This window comes from Penaeus vannamei, chromosome 13 (assembly GCF_042767895.1).
Source record: "Penaeus vannamei isolate JL-2024 chromosome 13, ASM4276789v1, whole genome shotgun sequence".
Classification (NCBI taxonomy): domain Eukaryota; kingdom Metazoa; phylum Arthropoda; class Malacostraca; order Decapoda; family Penaeidae; genus Penaeus; species Penaeus vannamei.
Genome location: NC_091561.1, coordinates 45,344,355 through 45,359,354, shown reverse-complemented (window position 1 = coordinate 45,359,354; position 15,000 = coordinate 45,344,355). Strand labels below are relative to the sequence as shown.

General features: G+C 35.1%; 1 protein-coding gene and 1 long non-coding RNA gene across 3 annotated transcripts in view; one reads left to right on the top strand and one right to left on the bottom strand.

Moving 5' to 3' along the window:
* LOC138863823 (uncharacterized) overlaps nt 1-1,336 on the top strand; it is a 44,572-nt gene extending 43,236 nt beyond the window's left edge. The window contains exon 2 of the long non-coding RNA XR_011399029.1: nt 388-1,336. This is a non-coding gene — a long non-coding RNA (uncharacterized lncRNA). The remainder of the gene's footprint in view (nt 1-387) is intronic.
* Nucleotides 285-15,000, bottom strand: part of LOC113812190 (uncharacterized) — a 27,002-nt gene continuing 12,286 nt past the window's right edge. For both annotated transcript variants that reach the window (XM_070129322.1, XM_027364030.2), the window contains exons 5-7: nt 14,641-14,907; nt 13,714-13,842; nt 285-3,791 (exon numbers count right to left, since the gene is read on the bottom strand). In XM_070129322.1, coding sequence (XP_069985423.1) covers nt 3,591-3,791; nt 13,714-13,842; nt 14,641-14,907 — 597 coding nt within the window. In that variant the 3' untranslated portion in view covers nt 285-3,590. The remainder of the gene's footprint in view (nt 3,792-13,713; nt 13,843-14,640; nt 14,908-15,000) is intronic.

The following is a 15,000-nucleotide window of genomic DNA, read 5'->3' as shown; positions in this document are numbered from 1 at the left end:
TGTAGGTATAAATGTTAGAATTACTCCAAGAAGCCAACATAAGCAAGAATCATCTTGAAGACATAAAAGCCCAATTCTTTAAAACCATGCTTCTTGTGGATTAAAGATGATTTTTATTTGTAGTTTTAAAACACAATTCTCATAATCAACAAGATAATTAATTAGATACAAATATAAAACCAGCCTTATATGATTCACTGAAGTTATGTCACTGTTTTGCTGTTACAGATTCCCTGTACTCCTTAGAAAACAGATGAGGGCATTCAAATAAGGATAAACAAAGATGTGTTTTATATGCTTTATCATTCCAAATTTCAGAAGTCTGTTTCTACATGTTACAAGCAGACTGAAATATAACAGACAAATACACTTTCGGTGCTTTTACAGTAATCAGAAGATTGGAAGAGCAGCAGCTGCAACTTTCTGCTTTCAAAGCACCAACTCATCCTTTCCATTAAAGCCTCCAACAGCATTTCAAGTGGATTGTACCTTTCAACACCTATCAAAATCTGTACCACCTGAGGGTAATTACTGGGATATTTCCTATTTTGTAAACATAAATCTATAAAGAATAAAACCCTATGTATAAAAATATAAGTACATATTACACCAGATCTGTTTTGTATCACACTGAAATAAAACAAAGAATCACATAATGCAGTTATCATTTGATGATACCTTAACAATACTGAAAGAAAAAAATGAGCAAAACACCTTTAGAGCACATTTTAAAAATAAAACTGAGATTCAGCCACTTCAGGGTTCTCATTACAAAAAAAATCTAACTCACTCTGTGTAACATGTATAACTGATCGTATTTTTTCTCACAACAGCAGATTCAAAGATATTTTTATAACCGCTCATTATAATCATTTGCATTTATTAAAGTATATAATGTATTCATATAAATTAACAATCTAGTACTGATTCATACCTAGCTACTCAATCTGCTTACTTCACATAGAAAGAGAGAGGGAGTGGGAGGGGGGGAGGGAGAAAGAGAGAGAGAGGGAGTGGGAGGGGGGGGAAGGAGAAAGAGAGAGAGAGAAGGTGAGGGGACAGGGATGGACGGACAGGCAAACACACACAAATGCAAACACGCGTGTGCACACACACACGCACCCACGCACCCACCCACCCACACCCGCACCCACCCACACCCATACCCACACCCACATCCACATCCACACCCACATCCACACCCACACACCCCCACACACACACAAAACCATATGTGCAAAAATGCACACATGCTTGCACATGCATGCACACACTGTATGCACCACACACACCATACTCAAATTACTGAAAAGCTTGCTAAGTATAATTTTAAAGTTCTTCATTCCAGACCATCCATACTAGATTCCACATTTTCCTCTCCTCAGGAAACTAATAACCTTAATAGTCAATATAACTGATTAATGGTAGTGAGTCAAAAATACAACACACTATCCACTACAGGCCTTCATCCTCTTTGGTAAGTGATTTTCAAATATTGATATTCATTTATTATTCAGCAGACCCACTACCAATATACAGTAATCAAACTACCTTACAAAAGCTTTAAGTCTACTGTTTATCACAAAATGTTTATGAATGTTTTTCTCTTTCAAAATTCATCTATGAAGCTACCACTTAAGCATTATACACATGTCCCTTATTCTAGATTTGCTTTCAATGCCATGCAAAAAAGGAGTTAAAAAGCAGGTTTCACCAGCTGCTGCCTTTATCTAATCCTGTTAATCAGTAAGAGACTATAAAAATACTTAGATTGTCAAGATTTTTCACCCCCCTTTAAAAATGATGCACATAACTTGGTTTCCTGGAAAATTGACTCAAATCATATGCTATTAATTCAGATATTGCAAGCACCAACACTATAATTTCACTATAAGTAAATACTTTACATTAAGAACATACAGTATAACATTAATAACCAATTGCCATATACAAACATTTGTGAATAAGAACTACCTTTCACTTCCTCTAATGCAGTGTCTCCACCCTATGGAAGTCAGCACATTAACCCTCATCCCCATACCATGAATCCTTACCCATTTCACATCCAATCCCTCTGTACAACTCTGTACCTCACCCTCATCCAACATACTATTAATGGATTTCTGTCCTTGATCATTATGCCAAACCTTTTACACTTTGAAAGAAAAACCCTTATTATCAAAAGGTTACCTTATCATCTACTTTACAATATGCAATGGCAACTAAGGTAAAACCTTGTTGAGATTTTATATTCTCATTAAAAGATGACCAATAAGTATCTAAAATTGATTAAAGCACATTATATTCTCCTTGGTCACAACACCAGTTTTAACCCCTAAAAAGCAATTAAATGCACAAAATATAATGAAATAATTCCCATCAAATATTAACTTTTTTCTAACTCATCTCTGGAATCACAGACCTGTTTGTTAACAAACAAAATGCAGTTATATAACATTTTAATCAAATAATTAAAGATGTATATATTATTCTGTTCAAAAAATCAGATCTAAATGAGAGACAGATCATATATAGGTATTACTAAAATCCTAATTTCTAATTTTCTTCTTACAGTCAAATGCAACTGGCATTTACTGCTAAAAACTCCCTACTAAACTATTCAGATTTCACTCTTCCACTAACCTAACCTATCAGATAAATCATGTAAAACCTGCACTATATTATTATTTTCATGGCAACTTTTTTCTTGCTTCCTTACTTACTTTGTGAGCAGCTTTGAGTTCCAGGAATGCAAAGCTTTTAGAAAATGTTGAGGCAATCAAAATACATTTTTCTTTTCAATGAAGAAGCCATGTCTTCCTTAATGCCAATCAAAAATATACTTTTCCACTGTAGTGACTCAAGGTCACCAAGATATCAATATATATGCACAGAGAGTAATTGTTTTCAAAAACTGTCTGAGCAAACAAAAGTGCATCATATCCAAGGATGCAAGGAACCAGTGTAATGGACATACATATTTGCTTTTCAAAGATCTGAATACAGACACTAATGCAAAATTCCACTTTTATGAAATACTAACTAAAACTTCTGCATGCATATTTCACTTACTTGAAATAAAAAAATGTTTGGTTAAAACCCATAACTAGACTTCTGAACTTTCCTGACTGTAAATCTACTTGACAAGTAGTAAAAATAAATAACAAATCATAATGCAGCAGATAATTTTAAGTTATTCTGAACATCATTCTCTTACTCTTATTTCAAAATTTTAAAAAAGTATATCTAGGCCCACAAAGAAAATACATAGTTTCTTTGATGAGCTTCTTCATGCAATATTTCATACCTTTTAATCACTTTCTACTTATGAAAAACAACTATTCATATTCAAGCTTCTAAATATCAAAATTAAGCACAAAAATATTAAATCCATTCATAAAAATTATTATGCAATCTCTAACTTTGTGATACATAACATATGATCATATCTTCCCTATACTGAATACTGTAAATATCAATACTCAGTTCTCAGATAGCAAGGACAAATTTTAATTATGCTGTAAACCTTAAAACTTACAAACTCCTTTATCATCAGAACTTCAAAAACTGGAATGACAGATTCTTGATTCCTAGGGGCAAATGTTAGAGTCCTTTTCCTGTGCACCTGGAGGATACTCCGCCTTCCTGAGGAGTCCTTCCTTGTATCCTCCATCTTTGGCATAGTGTCCTTCAGGCCCATGAAGTGCATGTTCCTTGATGAATGTCTTGACCTCCTCATCATTCACCACTGCCATCTCAAGGCTGCATCCCCATGCAACAAGTGCCAGGGGCTGTAATAGAGGAATGGGAAACAATCAGAGCTGCTGTTTAAGACATGGCATGTGAAGTAGAAACGGCTCTTATGCCTTTTTATATTTAATACAAATATTTCCATTATTCAGCTAAATGAAAGGCAACTGTAATCTCATATTTTTTTCAAGAATAAGTATGTAAAAGAGAAATTATCTATTTGCTTAAATATCATTACCCTCATTTTATGCTCTAAAGTACTCATTAAATATCATTAAAAATATATGTATTGGGACAGAACTCCATGAATACATAACTATAACAGACAGTATCACAGATAAAGTAACTTATGTAATCATTGTTCTAGATATTACATCCATCTTTTTTGGCCATACCAAAGCTATAGAAGGAAGATGACTTCACTGTCTGTGTGGTTCCATCAAATATCAAAAGAAATGTGGTAACATTGAAAGTTATATTAGTTTGCAGTGACATCAGCAAAAGTTCTGGTTAATCATGGTTTGCTCAAAAAGTACAGTAACTAAATATAAAAAACAGATATCAAAACAGTACATAACACACTGATAAATGTTTTTGAGGAGCGAGCTGTAACATTTAAGTAACTTGCCTCATTCACCCTACCAACTGACTGACTTTGTGCAAATATCACCCCCCTTTTCAAGACAAGCGACAGAACTGACCCCACAAATTATCGCCCCATCTCCCTCACATCTATCGTCTGTAAAATTTTGGAACTCATAATACATAAACACAATGAATCACACTGCTACCCACAACATCCTTACAGACTCACAACACGGTTTTCGGCCTAGACAGTCATCTGAGGCCTAACTAATCACTACTCATCATGACATCATTGTACGACAACTAGACAGACGTGACACCAAACAAATTGACACCATACTTCTTGACTTTGCCAAAGCCTTTGTCAAAGTTCCCCACAAAAGACTGACTCTTAAATTACGACATTACGGGATCACAGGACCAATACTTCACTGGATCACTGCTTTCTTGACGTCTAGGACCCAACATGTCTTACTCGACGGCATATCTTCTGAACCTGTCCCTGTCTCTTCTGGTGTCCCACAAGGCACTGTTCTTGGCCCCCTTCTTTTCCTTCTGTACATTAATGACCTTCCACTTTCGACTCCTAATTCTTCTGCTAGACTTTTTGCTGATGACAGCCTTTTGTTTCGACCTATAAAAACTGAAGACGACTGTAGACTCCCCCAGCAAGACACTGACGTGCTAGAACAGTGGGAAAGACTATGGCAAATGTCCTTCAGACCAGATGAAAGCAAAATTCTCTGCTTTACAAGAAGCCACACACCTATCCATTATACTTGCACCTCACACAACCATCCCTTAACTCCTACAGCATCTCATAAAGACCTCGGTATCCACCTATCCAATAATCTCACCTTCAACACACACACCGACTTTATCATCAATAAAGCTAACAGAACAATGGGGTTTCGAAGGAGGAACCTACACAACTGTACTCCGGACATCAAACACATAGCTTACAACACACTTGTACGCCCAGCACAAGAGTACTGTATGGCTGTATAGGACCCCTACACTAAACACAACATTGAGAAACTTGAGCAGGTTAATACTAGGGCTGCCAGGTTTATTACACACAATTACTCACATACACCTGGTATTACATCACACGTAAAAAAACAGATTAATATGGACCTGCTCGAGACACAAAGACAAGTACACAGACTTACAATCATGTACAAAATCACAAACAACCTTGTAGACATCAACAAACACAAATACTTACACGCAGCACACACGCAACACAACGAACTCACACACCAGTAAATTTGTCACACCAACACTAACTCTTACAAGCACTCATTCTTTCCACGTACCATACGCGACTGGAACAGGCTCCCCCAACACATAATTGAAGCTAAAACACTCAGCACTTTCACAAACAAATTATATAAACACTTAACACAACAAGCACCTTCACAAACACTGACACTTCTGCTTGCACTTTAGTCCTTCCCCTTTCCCCCCAGCAACCAATAACCACCAATATGCGTGTCATGCGCTCAATAGTGCACTATGCATTATTATTGAGATTGAGATGGAGATTGAGATGTGATAAACATTATTTTCTTTATAAGAGTGCCCCCATTTTTAACCCAATGGTGTCAGGTAATCACACTATTTACTGTCATTTTCTTTTGTGAATTCTGTTTGCACATAGATGGCCCTGTACGTGCTCAGCCACCAAGTGGCCAATGAGTATGCCTACATGTTCTTAGCTGATTTCCCCTTTCTTTGAGTTTTCATGAAAAATATTTTTTCTTAATGCTATTAATATTGTTGATGTTGACATTACGATAATTATAACATTACCAACAATTCTAATGGCAACAAAACATAAAAAAAATCTTTCCAAAAATTAAACAGGTGATCTTGGTAGGACTAGTACTTAACTCCTTGGGGATTAAGCACTTGTGGCACCAACATTCAATACAAGCAATCAATACACTAAAAAAACATGGATATGGCATATATTCTTGTCATCCTAACAACACTGGATTAATAAAGTTATGTGCCTTACTTTGCAACAAATTTTGGAAAAGATGCAGGGATTTTGTGATGCCTTGAAATACAGTATCAGCAAATAAAATCATACAAATAAATCTTTTGCTACCTTTTTCTCAAAATATTTTCCTCTTGGGGGAGAGGGGACAATCTAATTTTGATCCTTTCAAAATAATGAAGTTGGTTTTCAATTCACTCTTTGGAAACTTAGGTGCAATGTTTTAACCCCTAGCCGACGGGTGGCATGCACGTACATGCCATGGCTGTTGTGGACCGATAGACAGGTGGCATTGTGTCATCCATGCCACTGGCTCGTCGGACAAAGTTTGTTTGTCTCCGATAGTAGCAGCTTCATTTATATGGTAAAGATTTTAGGCAATGGCACCTATAATAAAGGTAAACCTTCAAAATTTTAATATCTTTATAAATCATAGCAAAATAAAAGCTTTTAGGTGCTAAATGTCGCTCGCAAACTACTGATCGAGCCAGGCACAAACGGGAAACTGCCGATGCGTGCCAACAATTCTGTCCATACGTCCACTTGCCAAACATTTTTACCCGTCGGCACTGGGTTATATTCTTCCCTTTTCGCTAGCATGAAATGCCTTTTTAATCTCCAAGTTCAAATCTAAACAAGGCATCTAGAAATAACTAAAATCTATAAGTCCTTCCTTAATTCTTTAAATTGAAGTTATCTTAACAAATTCAAACCAACTCCATCATTACTACTTTTTTTTTGTTTCTTGATTTTTTTCTGATTCTTAAAAATAAGGAGGAATAAAGGATTAATTTTTAAACATTTATACTCCTTAATCTAAAATCAGTCAAAAAAACACTTAGTCCATCTATGTTTTACATCCTGTACACTTCACTAAAGCTCACAATCCTTTTTGAAAAAGAAACAAACCCAACAACCCACACTTTGGGATATCCTGTCTTTGATAAATACTTTTCATTCTTTTTTACATACACACTATAAATAGATAATGAACTGTGAGATGAATCTATGATATATAAATTACAGATATACATTCAACCCAGACATAAATACACAGTACAGTTACTATTGGCTTTCTGACAACAAACCAACATAAGCTAGAACTTCCAGTTCATATCACAATTCTGAAAAACTCTGATATCCCTTACAGTAATACAATTTCTACAGAACATACTTCATTTACAGTCAAAAAAATACATAGCATGCTGATGTTTGGAAGTGCTGAAATGTGCCAGATCAATCTGATAAGGAGAAAATTATCCAAGCTAGATAAAACATTCACTTCCTGTCTATTCCAAACTAGATAAAATATTCCCTTACTGTCTATTCTATTTATCTTTGAAAATTGGTCAATTAAAATCTAACCATTTGCTGGTAATTCCTGTGGTCAATCTGCTGCTATGGATTTACAAATTCTAGTTCAATAAAGAATCTTTACCTACACAAATACCTAACTTCTAATTTGAGAGCATTTAATTTATGTTCTACCTTTTCTATAAAAAAGTTAAAACATGTAAAACAAAAATTCTAAGGAGCAGTCATAACAATGCAACTACTCTGCTCTTACAAACTATAAGCTGTAAACAAACATGCTGCTTACTGCCTAGCAAATTACCCAAGCACCAGAGTTTATGTCCTTATATGTTAGTCAACAGCATATATCACCCGTAAGGATGCAAGTCTACATTTTCCATCTTCACTGGCTTGTATTCACAATATGCCATGATAAATTGAGGCTTAATTAAAGGGTGGTAGTACAGAGTTTTATCTTGCATATCCCACTGAAAATATGCAGAGCACGAGAGTAACTCACACCACCTAGGTTAACAACCAGTTTGTCAGTGATGTGGACATATCACACAACAGATGCGAGAGAGTAGAGGGTAAGGGCAGGTGCCACTATAATTTTCATATACATATATGATCACTTTAATTTAGAATATGCATATTGTGGAACTGTGATCATATTCTATGCTCTGAAATGCATTTTTCTACATGCTTTATTGAAGGGTAAAACACTATTGTGTTGATACTATTATCAAAAAATATATATATGAAATGTAAAAATACCTTTGACAGTAAAAAAATTTAATGCAGGAATTAAATGTATGAATTACATATTTTTACCAAAATAAATATATTTCACCTCATTTTGAGGCTGATAAACATGCACTTCATAAAGCCTCGTATATAAAGCTAATCATAGGTTAGTTTTATAGAAACCTCAGGAAACAAATAATCTTCTAATATGTTCAAAATTGATGATGCTTTACTCTACATTGGAAAATTACTAAAATAAATTTGAAAAAATGTTTGGATATCACTCTTATCCCTTCTTCATGTATGTGAATCCCACATGCATGCATTAAGATACATAGCAAAGAAGAGATATTGATAAATTACTAAATTTCTATATAATTTCTTTCATACCACTGGGTAATATTATAAGGAGAAAAAAATTAAAATAACATAAAATGAAGCCAACTGATAGATAATTATAACTTATAACTACTCTCGTTGATTGATAAACTATAAACTAAAAAAAAAACATTTTTTCTTAAAACTTCAAGAAGGATTACTGGCTCATCTTTAACCAAGCCCAACATTAGGGTTCTTTTTGTCTGTAAATAAATTGCCCATATGCATCCAGCACCACCTTCAATAATTTCCATTTGTGCTTCTTTCAAAATTGGTGTATGTGATGAAAACATGAAATTGAAAAAGAAAAACTGCCAGACACACCTTGGCAAAAGATAACTGTTCAGAGAATGTTTGACAGATAAAAAAAGAGAGAAATTTCATACATTCTATATAAAGGGGAAAAAAAGGATGTATGATTCATCTTTCTGGCTCAAAAGAATAATAAAATATGAGAGTTCTTTTGGTCACTTTTTATCCTCATTTCCTGGAAATGTGTGATTACTGCATTCAAAATCATAGAGCATGGGGAATTTTCTTTTCCATGCCTCTAAATTTTCCATCAAATGGCTGACTGCGAGCTATGCCTGGTGTTTAAAATAATGTCAGCACTGGGTTTACTTTGTAAAGAAGGCCTTGCAAAATTAGGCAAGTTGTTTACTCATCATATCTTAGTAATTTGTTAATCACTTATAGAAGGACATGATCTCCAATCTCACAAGGAAAAAAACAACTAGAAGGCACAGTCCTAAGTGGACACCAATTTCATAACTCAGGGCAATATCAAAGGAGTCAGCAAAGACTAACTGTCAAGAGGGGCCTAGGGCACCCTGAAATTAACCCGGTGCCGACGGGTAAAAATGTTTGGCAAGTGGATGTAAGAACGGGATTGTTGGCGCACATCAGCAGTTTCCCGTTTGCGCCCGGCTCAATTGGTAGTTTGCGAGCAACATTTAGCACCTAAAAGCTTTTATTTTGCTATAATTTATAAAAAAAATTAGAATTTTGAAGGATTACCTTCATTATCGGTGCCATGGCCATCTTTACCATACAAATGAAGGCGCTACTATCAGAGAAAAACAAACTCCATCCAACAAGCCAGTAGCGCAGGAATGGGCATGATGTGATGCCATCTGTGTTTCAGTCCGCAACATCCATGGCATGTACGTACATGCCACCCGTCGGCTAGGGGTTAATTATTTAAACAGTTGATGATCAAGTATCAAATGTCTATTTCACCTAATATCATTGATGAAACAGACCTAAATTTTGTTAATAATAGTTCATCAGCATCTACAGAAATTAAAATACCTATCACAGGGAAGATGTAATTATTTCCAAGTCTTATTACGTATGTCTAATCACCAGAGTGGACATATGTAATTACTTGACATCCTTCTAAATGGATGGTAATTTTCTTCTTTTACACATTCCAACACATTTTGCAATTCCCATATCAAATGTTATCAGTGTCACTGAGTTTGAACTAGGACAGCTCAAAGAATGCAAACGCATGATTAAAGAGTATAATTGTAAAAAATTGGGCCTTAAATTAAAGAACAGTATCAGTTATATTTCAATTATTATGCATAGAAAACCAAAAGTGCACATCACATTTCTAAACAATGTCATATATCAACTTTCTTCACTTCACTTCAACTAGTTCAGAGAAACTATCTATTCCGTACTTACTTCCACTCAACTATCCTCTGGAGATAAATTATCTTCTCATAAGGTATAAGTAACTGGAGCATTAGCCATACAAGCATCTTGCATTCCTCAAGTAAACAATTGGTTATCGAAATATTCACAAACTTTGTCATTTCCAAGTGGTGTCCAGGATTTCAACAATATAGACGTGAGTAATGTCCAAAATATAATTATAGAAAGTTTACCATCACCATATTTTAACCCAATAATGCTGGGTAAAAAATTTGGTAACTGAACATGATCGCAGTCTCTCCTGTTTGTGCCCGGCTTGTCAAGTAGTTTGCAGGCAACATTAGGCACATAAAAGCTTGTATTTTGATACAATTTTTTTAAATATAAAATTTTTGAAGGTTTACCTTCACTTTAAGAGCTATTGCTTAAAAGTTTTACTATAGAAATGGTGCAGCTACCATCGAAAAAAAACAAGCTCTTTCCAATGAGCCAACGGCATGGAAATGGTCGTGTTTGATGCCATCTGCTACTCTGTCCACAACAGCCATGTCATGCACAAACAAGCCACCTGGCAGGAAGTGGTTAACTATGCTATTACCACCTGTCTAAAGACCTGGAGCTACGAAATAAAATACTTTCAAATAATAAATGCTTACAATTATCTAACTGTCAAAGGGACTCATTTCGAAAGTATGAAAAACGATGAGTTACAAACACACAGTAATCTCTCATGTTGGGTGGATGATCACAAATAATGATCATACATATATTTTGTTTGCTCCCATATCTCCAATAGTAACCATACTGGTAGTAATTATACTACATAGTCCTACAAGACAAACAAACAGACAAATCATAGGGCATATTCTAAGTCACCAACATGGTACTACATACCTATGTTAATCCTTTTATAATACTGAATTAAGTATTTCCTACAATTGTTATAAACACATTGGTTATATATTTTGTTATTGATACTCACATATATTGACATATAGATATTTGTTTATAATAGGGCATGATCAAGTGTGAAATTTAAGGGACTATGAGAGCCTACCCTATTCAACATAAAACTCTTGTAAAAGACCAAGCGAAAAAACAGTCGCTCTCGCTTGTTCAGCAACAGCCTGACGGATCTGTGCCAGCGTTAATAGTGAATTGTAGAATTATCATATTATCAAAGTGTTAGAAAATAAATGTGTTTCATTATTCATTCCACCACATGTATTTATTCCAGGTGCATTTGAAACATTCTTGAACGAGAAAGAGAAGCGTATAGACAGTTTGAAAGCATCAACAGACAAATGTGATCAAAGTACTATAAATTGAGAAGTAACTGCTGCATATCAAATAATTAAGTAATTACAATCTTTATGAGAAAATAGTGGAGTGGTTACAGTGTAAACAGTGGAATGGTTACAATGTTGCAGTTGGTTATCTTCTTATCATCATCCTTTTTGAATAAGACTACTGTACTTATGTACTTTATTCTAAAAAAGTGCATTCTGGAATATATTATTTGGTCTCTTTTGAAAACCATTGTTATACTATCTTACAAAGAAAAACTATAAACCAAAAAACAATCATGTTTTACGAAGTGAAACACACACGCATCAATACAGTGGAAACTGCATGCATTTCGAGCACTCAGTTATTCTAGTTGGGAAGCCATGAGTGGTTGTTCTAGTGTTAAACAGTATGTCTAGCAAGTTTCCTAAACTTCCACCATATCATCCCAATATTTTCACTCATCTCATAGCCCTTCTTCTCCCTGACTCATAAAATGAGTGTGAAATAGTAATTCTGATAATGCATGCCAAATTTCACCTAGCCAAACCATCCTTTTCCTTCCACAAAACCTAATATAATGTTTCATATGACTACTGCTTGTTTTCTCTTTTGTAGTTTTACCATCTACATGTGTGTGAGGCCTTGTTTCCATCAGAAAAAAAACTGTTGAAACACTTTTTGGTGTTGCTCCTCTCCACTTACAATACCTTCAAATATGCCTCGCAAAAGAAATGCTGCCAATGTTACAATTTTTAACCCATTCCTGCCAGATGACATGTACATACATCCCATGGCTGTTGTGGACCAAGTAGCGGGTGGCATTGCATCATGACCATTCCCACACCATCAGCTCATTGGACAGAGCTTGTTTTTCTGCAAAACTTTTAGGCAATAGCACTTAAAGTGAAGGTAAACCTTTACTCTTTTTTTTAATGATATTAAATATAAGCTTCTGTGCCTAATGTTGCCCACAAACTACCAAACGAGCCAGTGCAAACAGGAAACTGCTGATGCAAACCAACAATTTTGCATTAATAGCCCACTATCCAAATTTTTTACCTGGGGTTAATGGGTTGGGAACTGTATTTAAGAGGACAAATCTTATTTTATCGTTGAACTACTTTACATGATTAATCATTATTTTACTATCATTACAGGTTGTTAGTTATCAATATCTGAAAATTACAAATTAAATGATGGTGAATTACAAGCAGAAATCCTGTGTTAACTTCCATCCTACTTTCTTCTTCATTTGTTCTCTCTTTCAAGCACCTTAGTTCTCTTGAGTGTTTTGAAAATATCTCTTATTATAAATCAATTATAATTGTGACTAAAATTATATACAGTTTTAGATTTTCACATCTAATTATGGAATAATTAGAATATCTAAGTATAATTCAACATGAATTACGTAATGATCTCCAGAGCTTATAAACACATTTGGTAAACACAATATGAATCTGTCTAGATACCACCCCTTTTCAAATGCATCACAGAACTACTTTTAGTGGTTTTCAGATGCTTATAGTTAAATGGACTAATTATTTTTTCTAATCGTTTATTCTTATTTCAAATGTTTTTTTTTTCATAAGCCATTACCCCATCCCCAATAAATGGGGGCAGAGTCAAACCAAAGCGTCGCACAATAGTTCCTTGACAGCAGAAATAATGGCTGTGCTGCCTTGCTTTGCATGACAAATAAAGGTTTTTTATATTTTATGTATGTTCTTTAAATTTTTCTTCTTATTTTCACTCATTTGCATGGATTACCTACAATACTTTTTTCTGATTTACTACATCATTATGTAATTAACACATGACAGTGAAATATACATTTTCTGTTGTGCAAAAACAAGCTGATGAAAAAACAGACTTCATATTATAAATAAATGCTTTTAATATCTTATGTATATATTCCTGTATTCTTTTTTCACTTAAATACATGGGTTACTAGCATTAGCATTGCTAGTGAGACCCAACTGTGCTAGAGGCAAAATACTTACCCTCTCCCTACTTAGCAAGGTGTATGGAGTGATGACATGCTTCCGAAAGCAACCAGTTACTAATTTGCGAAGACGATTCACAAGCACTGGCTCTGCACATGGGTCATATAACATCACAATCCCTCCATGCTGAAAATAAATTTATGTCAATACCATACACACTGATCTATAAAATGCTTACATACTCTGTCATTAAGGAATAAATATTGATAGAACTGTGCTTATGGACAGAGGGTATAAGAACACTAAAGTATGCACTAAAAAAGACTATCCCGCCAGTACTCCTATATCTTTTAACCCACTAACGCCAGTGTGATGCTGTATCGGGGCTCGAGCTCCATCGCAGCAGCAGGCCGCAGCCAGCGGGTGGGCAGAGTCCAGGCCATATTATACTACATGCATATAGATATCGTATTTCATAGACATAATCATACTATGCTGGAATACGTAAATATACAATTTATTTTCATTATTGTGAGTTTGATAATCATAGATAGATAGAGAGAGAGAGATGATAGACTGATAGATAGATAGATAGATAGATAGAGATTTTGTAGCCGCCCAAAATCTTTTATTTTCGGTTTCAAGATATACCGGCGTTAATGGGTTAAAATAAAAGTTTGAAAAAATTACAATCATGTATGTACAGAAACAATAAACTTGAGTGAACTAATCATCATTAACCCACTTACGACGGGTGTCACACATACGTGACACCCAGAAAAATAAACATTGCCCGGCGTCCCGACGGTGTGACACTAAATAGGAGCTTGTACTCCGATTCCGTTGCAGGCAGAGGCCGGTGCACAGGCAGATTCCAGGCCAGCCCCGCACACCAATTTTAAAGCGGCCCAGAAACCATTATTTTTAGCTTCAAAATATACCGTCACTAGTGGGTTAACGAGCATGTCCATCCAGAAATAATACCTCAATAGTGTGAAGCCATCGCTGAATAGGAACAAACTTGTATTCTCCGTAGACAGGCCAGATAGGGCGATGAGACCCAAAAGTTGGCAGAGTTGTGTTGTATTCAATGGGCGTGTTCATGCACAAATGCTGTGGAGAGTAGCCCTTTGGGATGTCAACACATGTCTCTTTTGATTTCAAGTCAGCCAACACTGGAATTCTATGCTTTTTGGGGTCAAAGCAGGTGTAGTTGACTGGTGAAAAGTCCCAGTCCATGGTAAGATTAATCTGTAACAAAAAAAAAAAATTGTAAATAATCTTTCTGAATAATTTTCAAAAACAAAAGTAAAACCAGATTATAGTGGTATATACATTTTACAC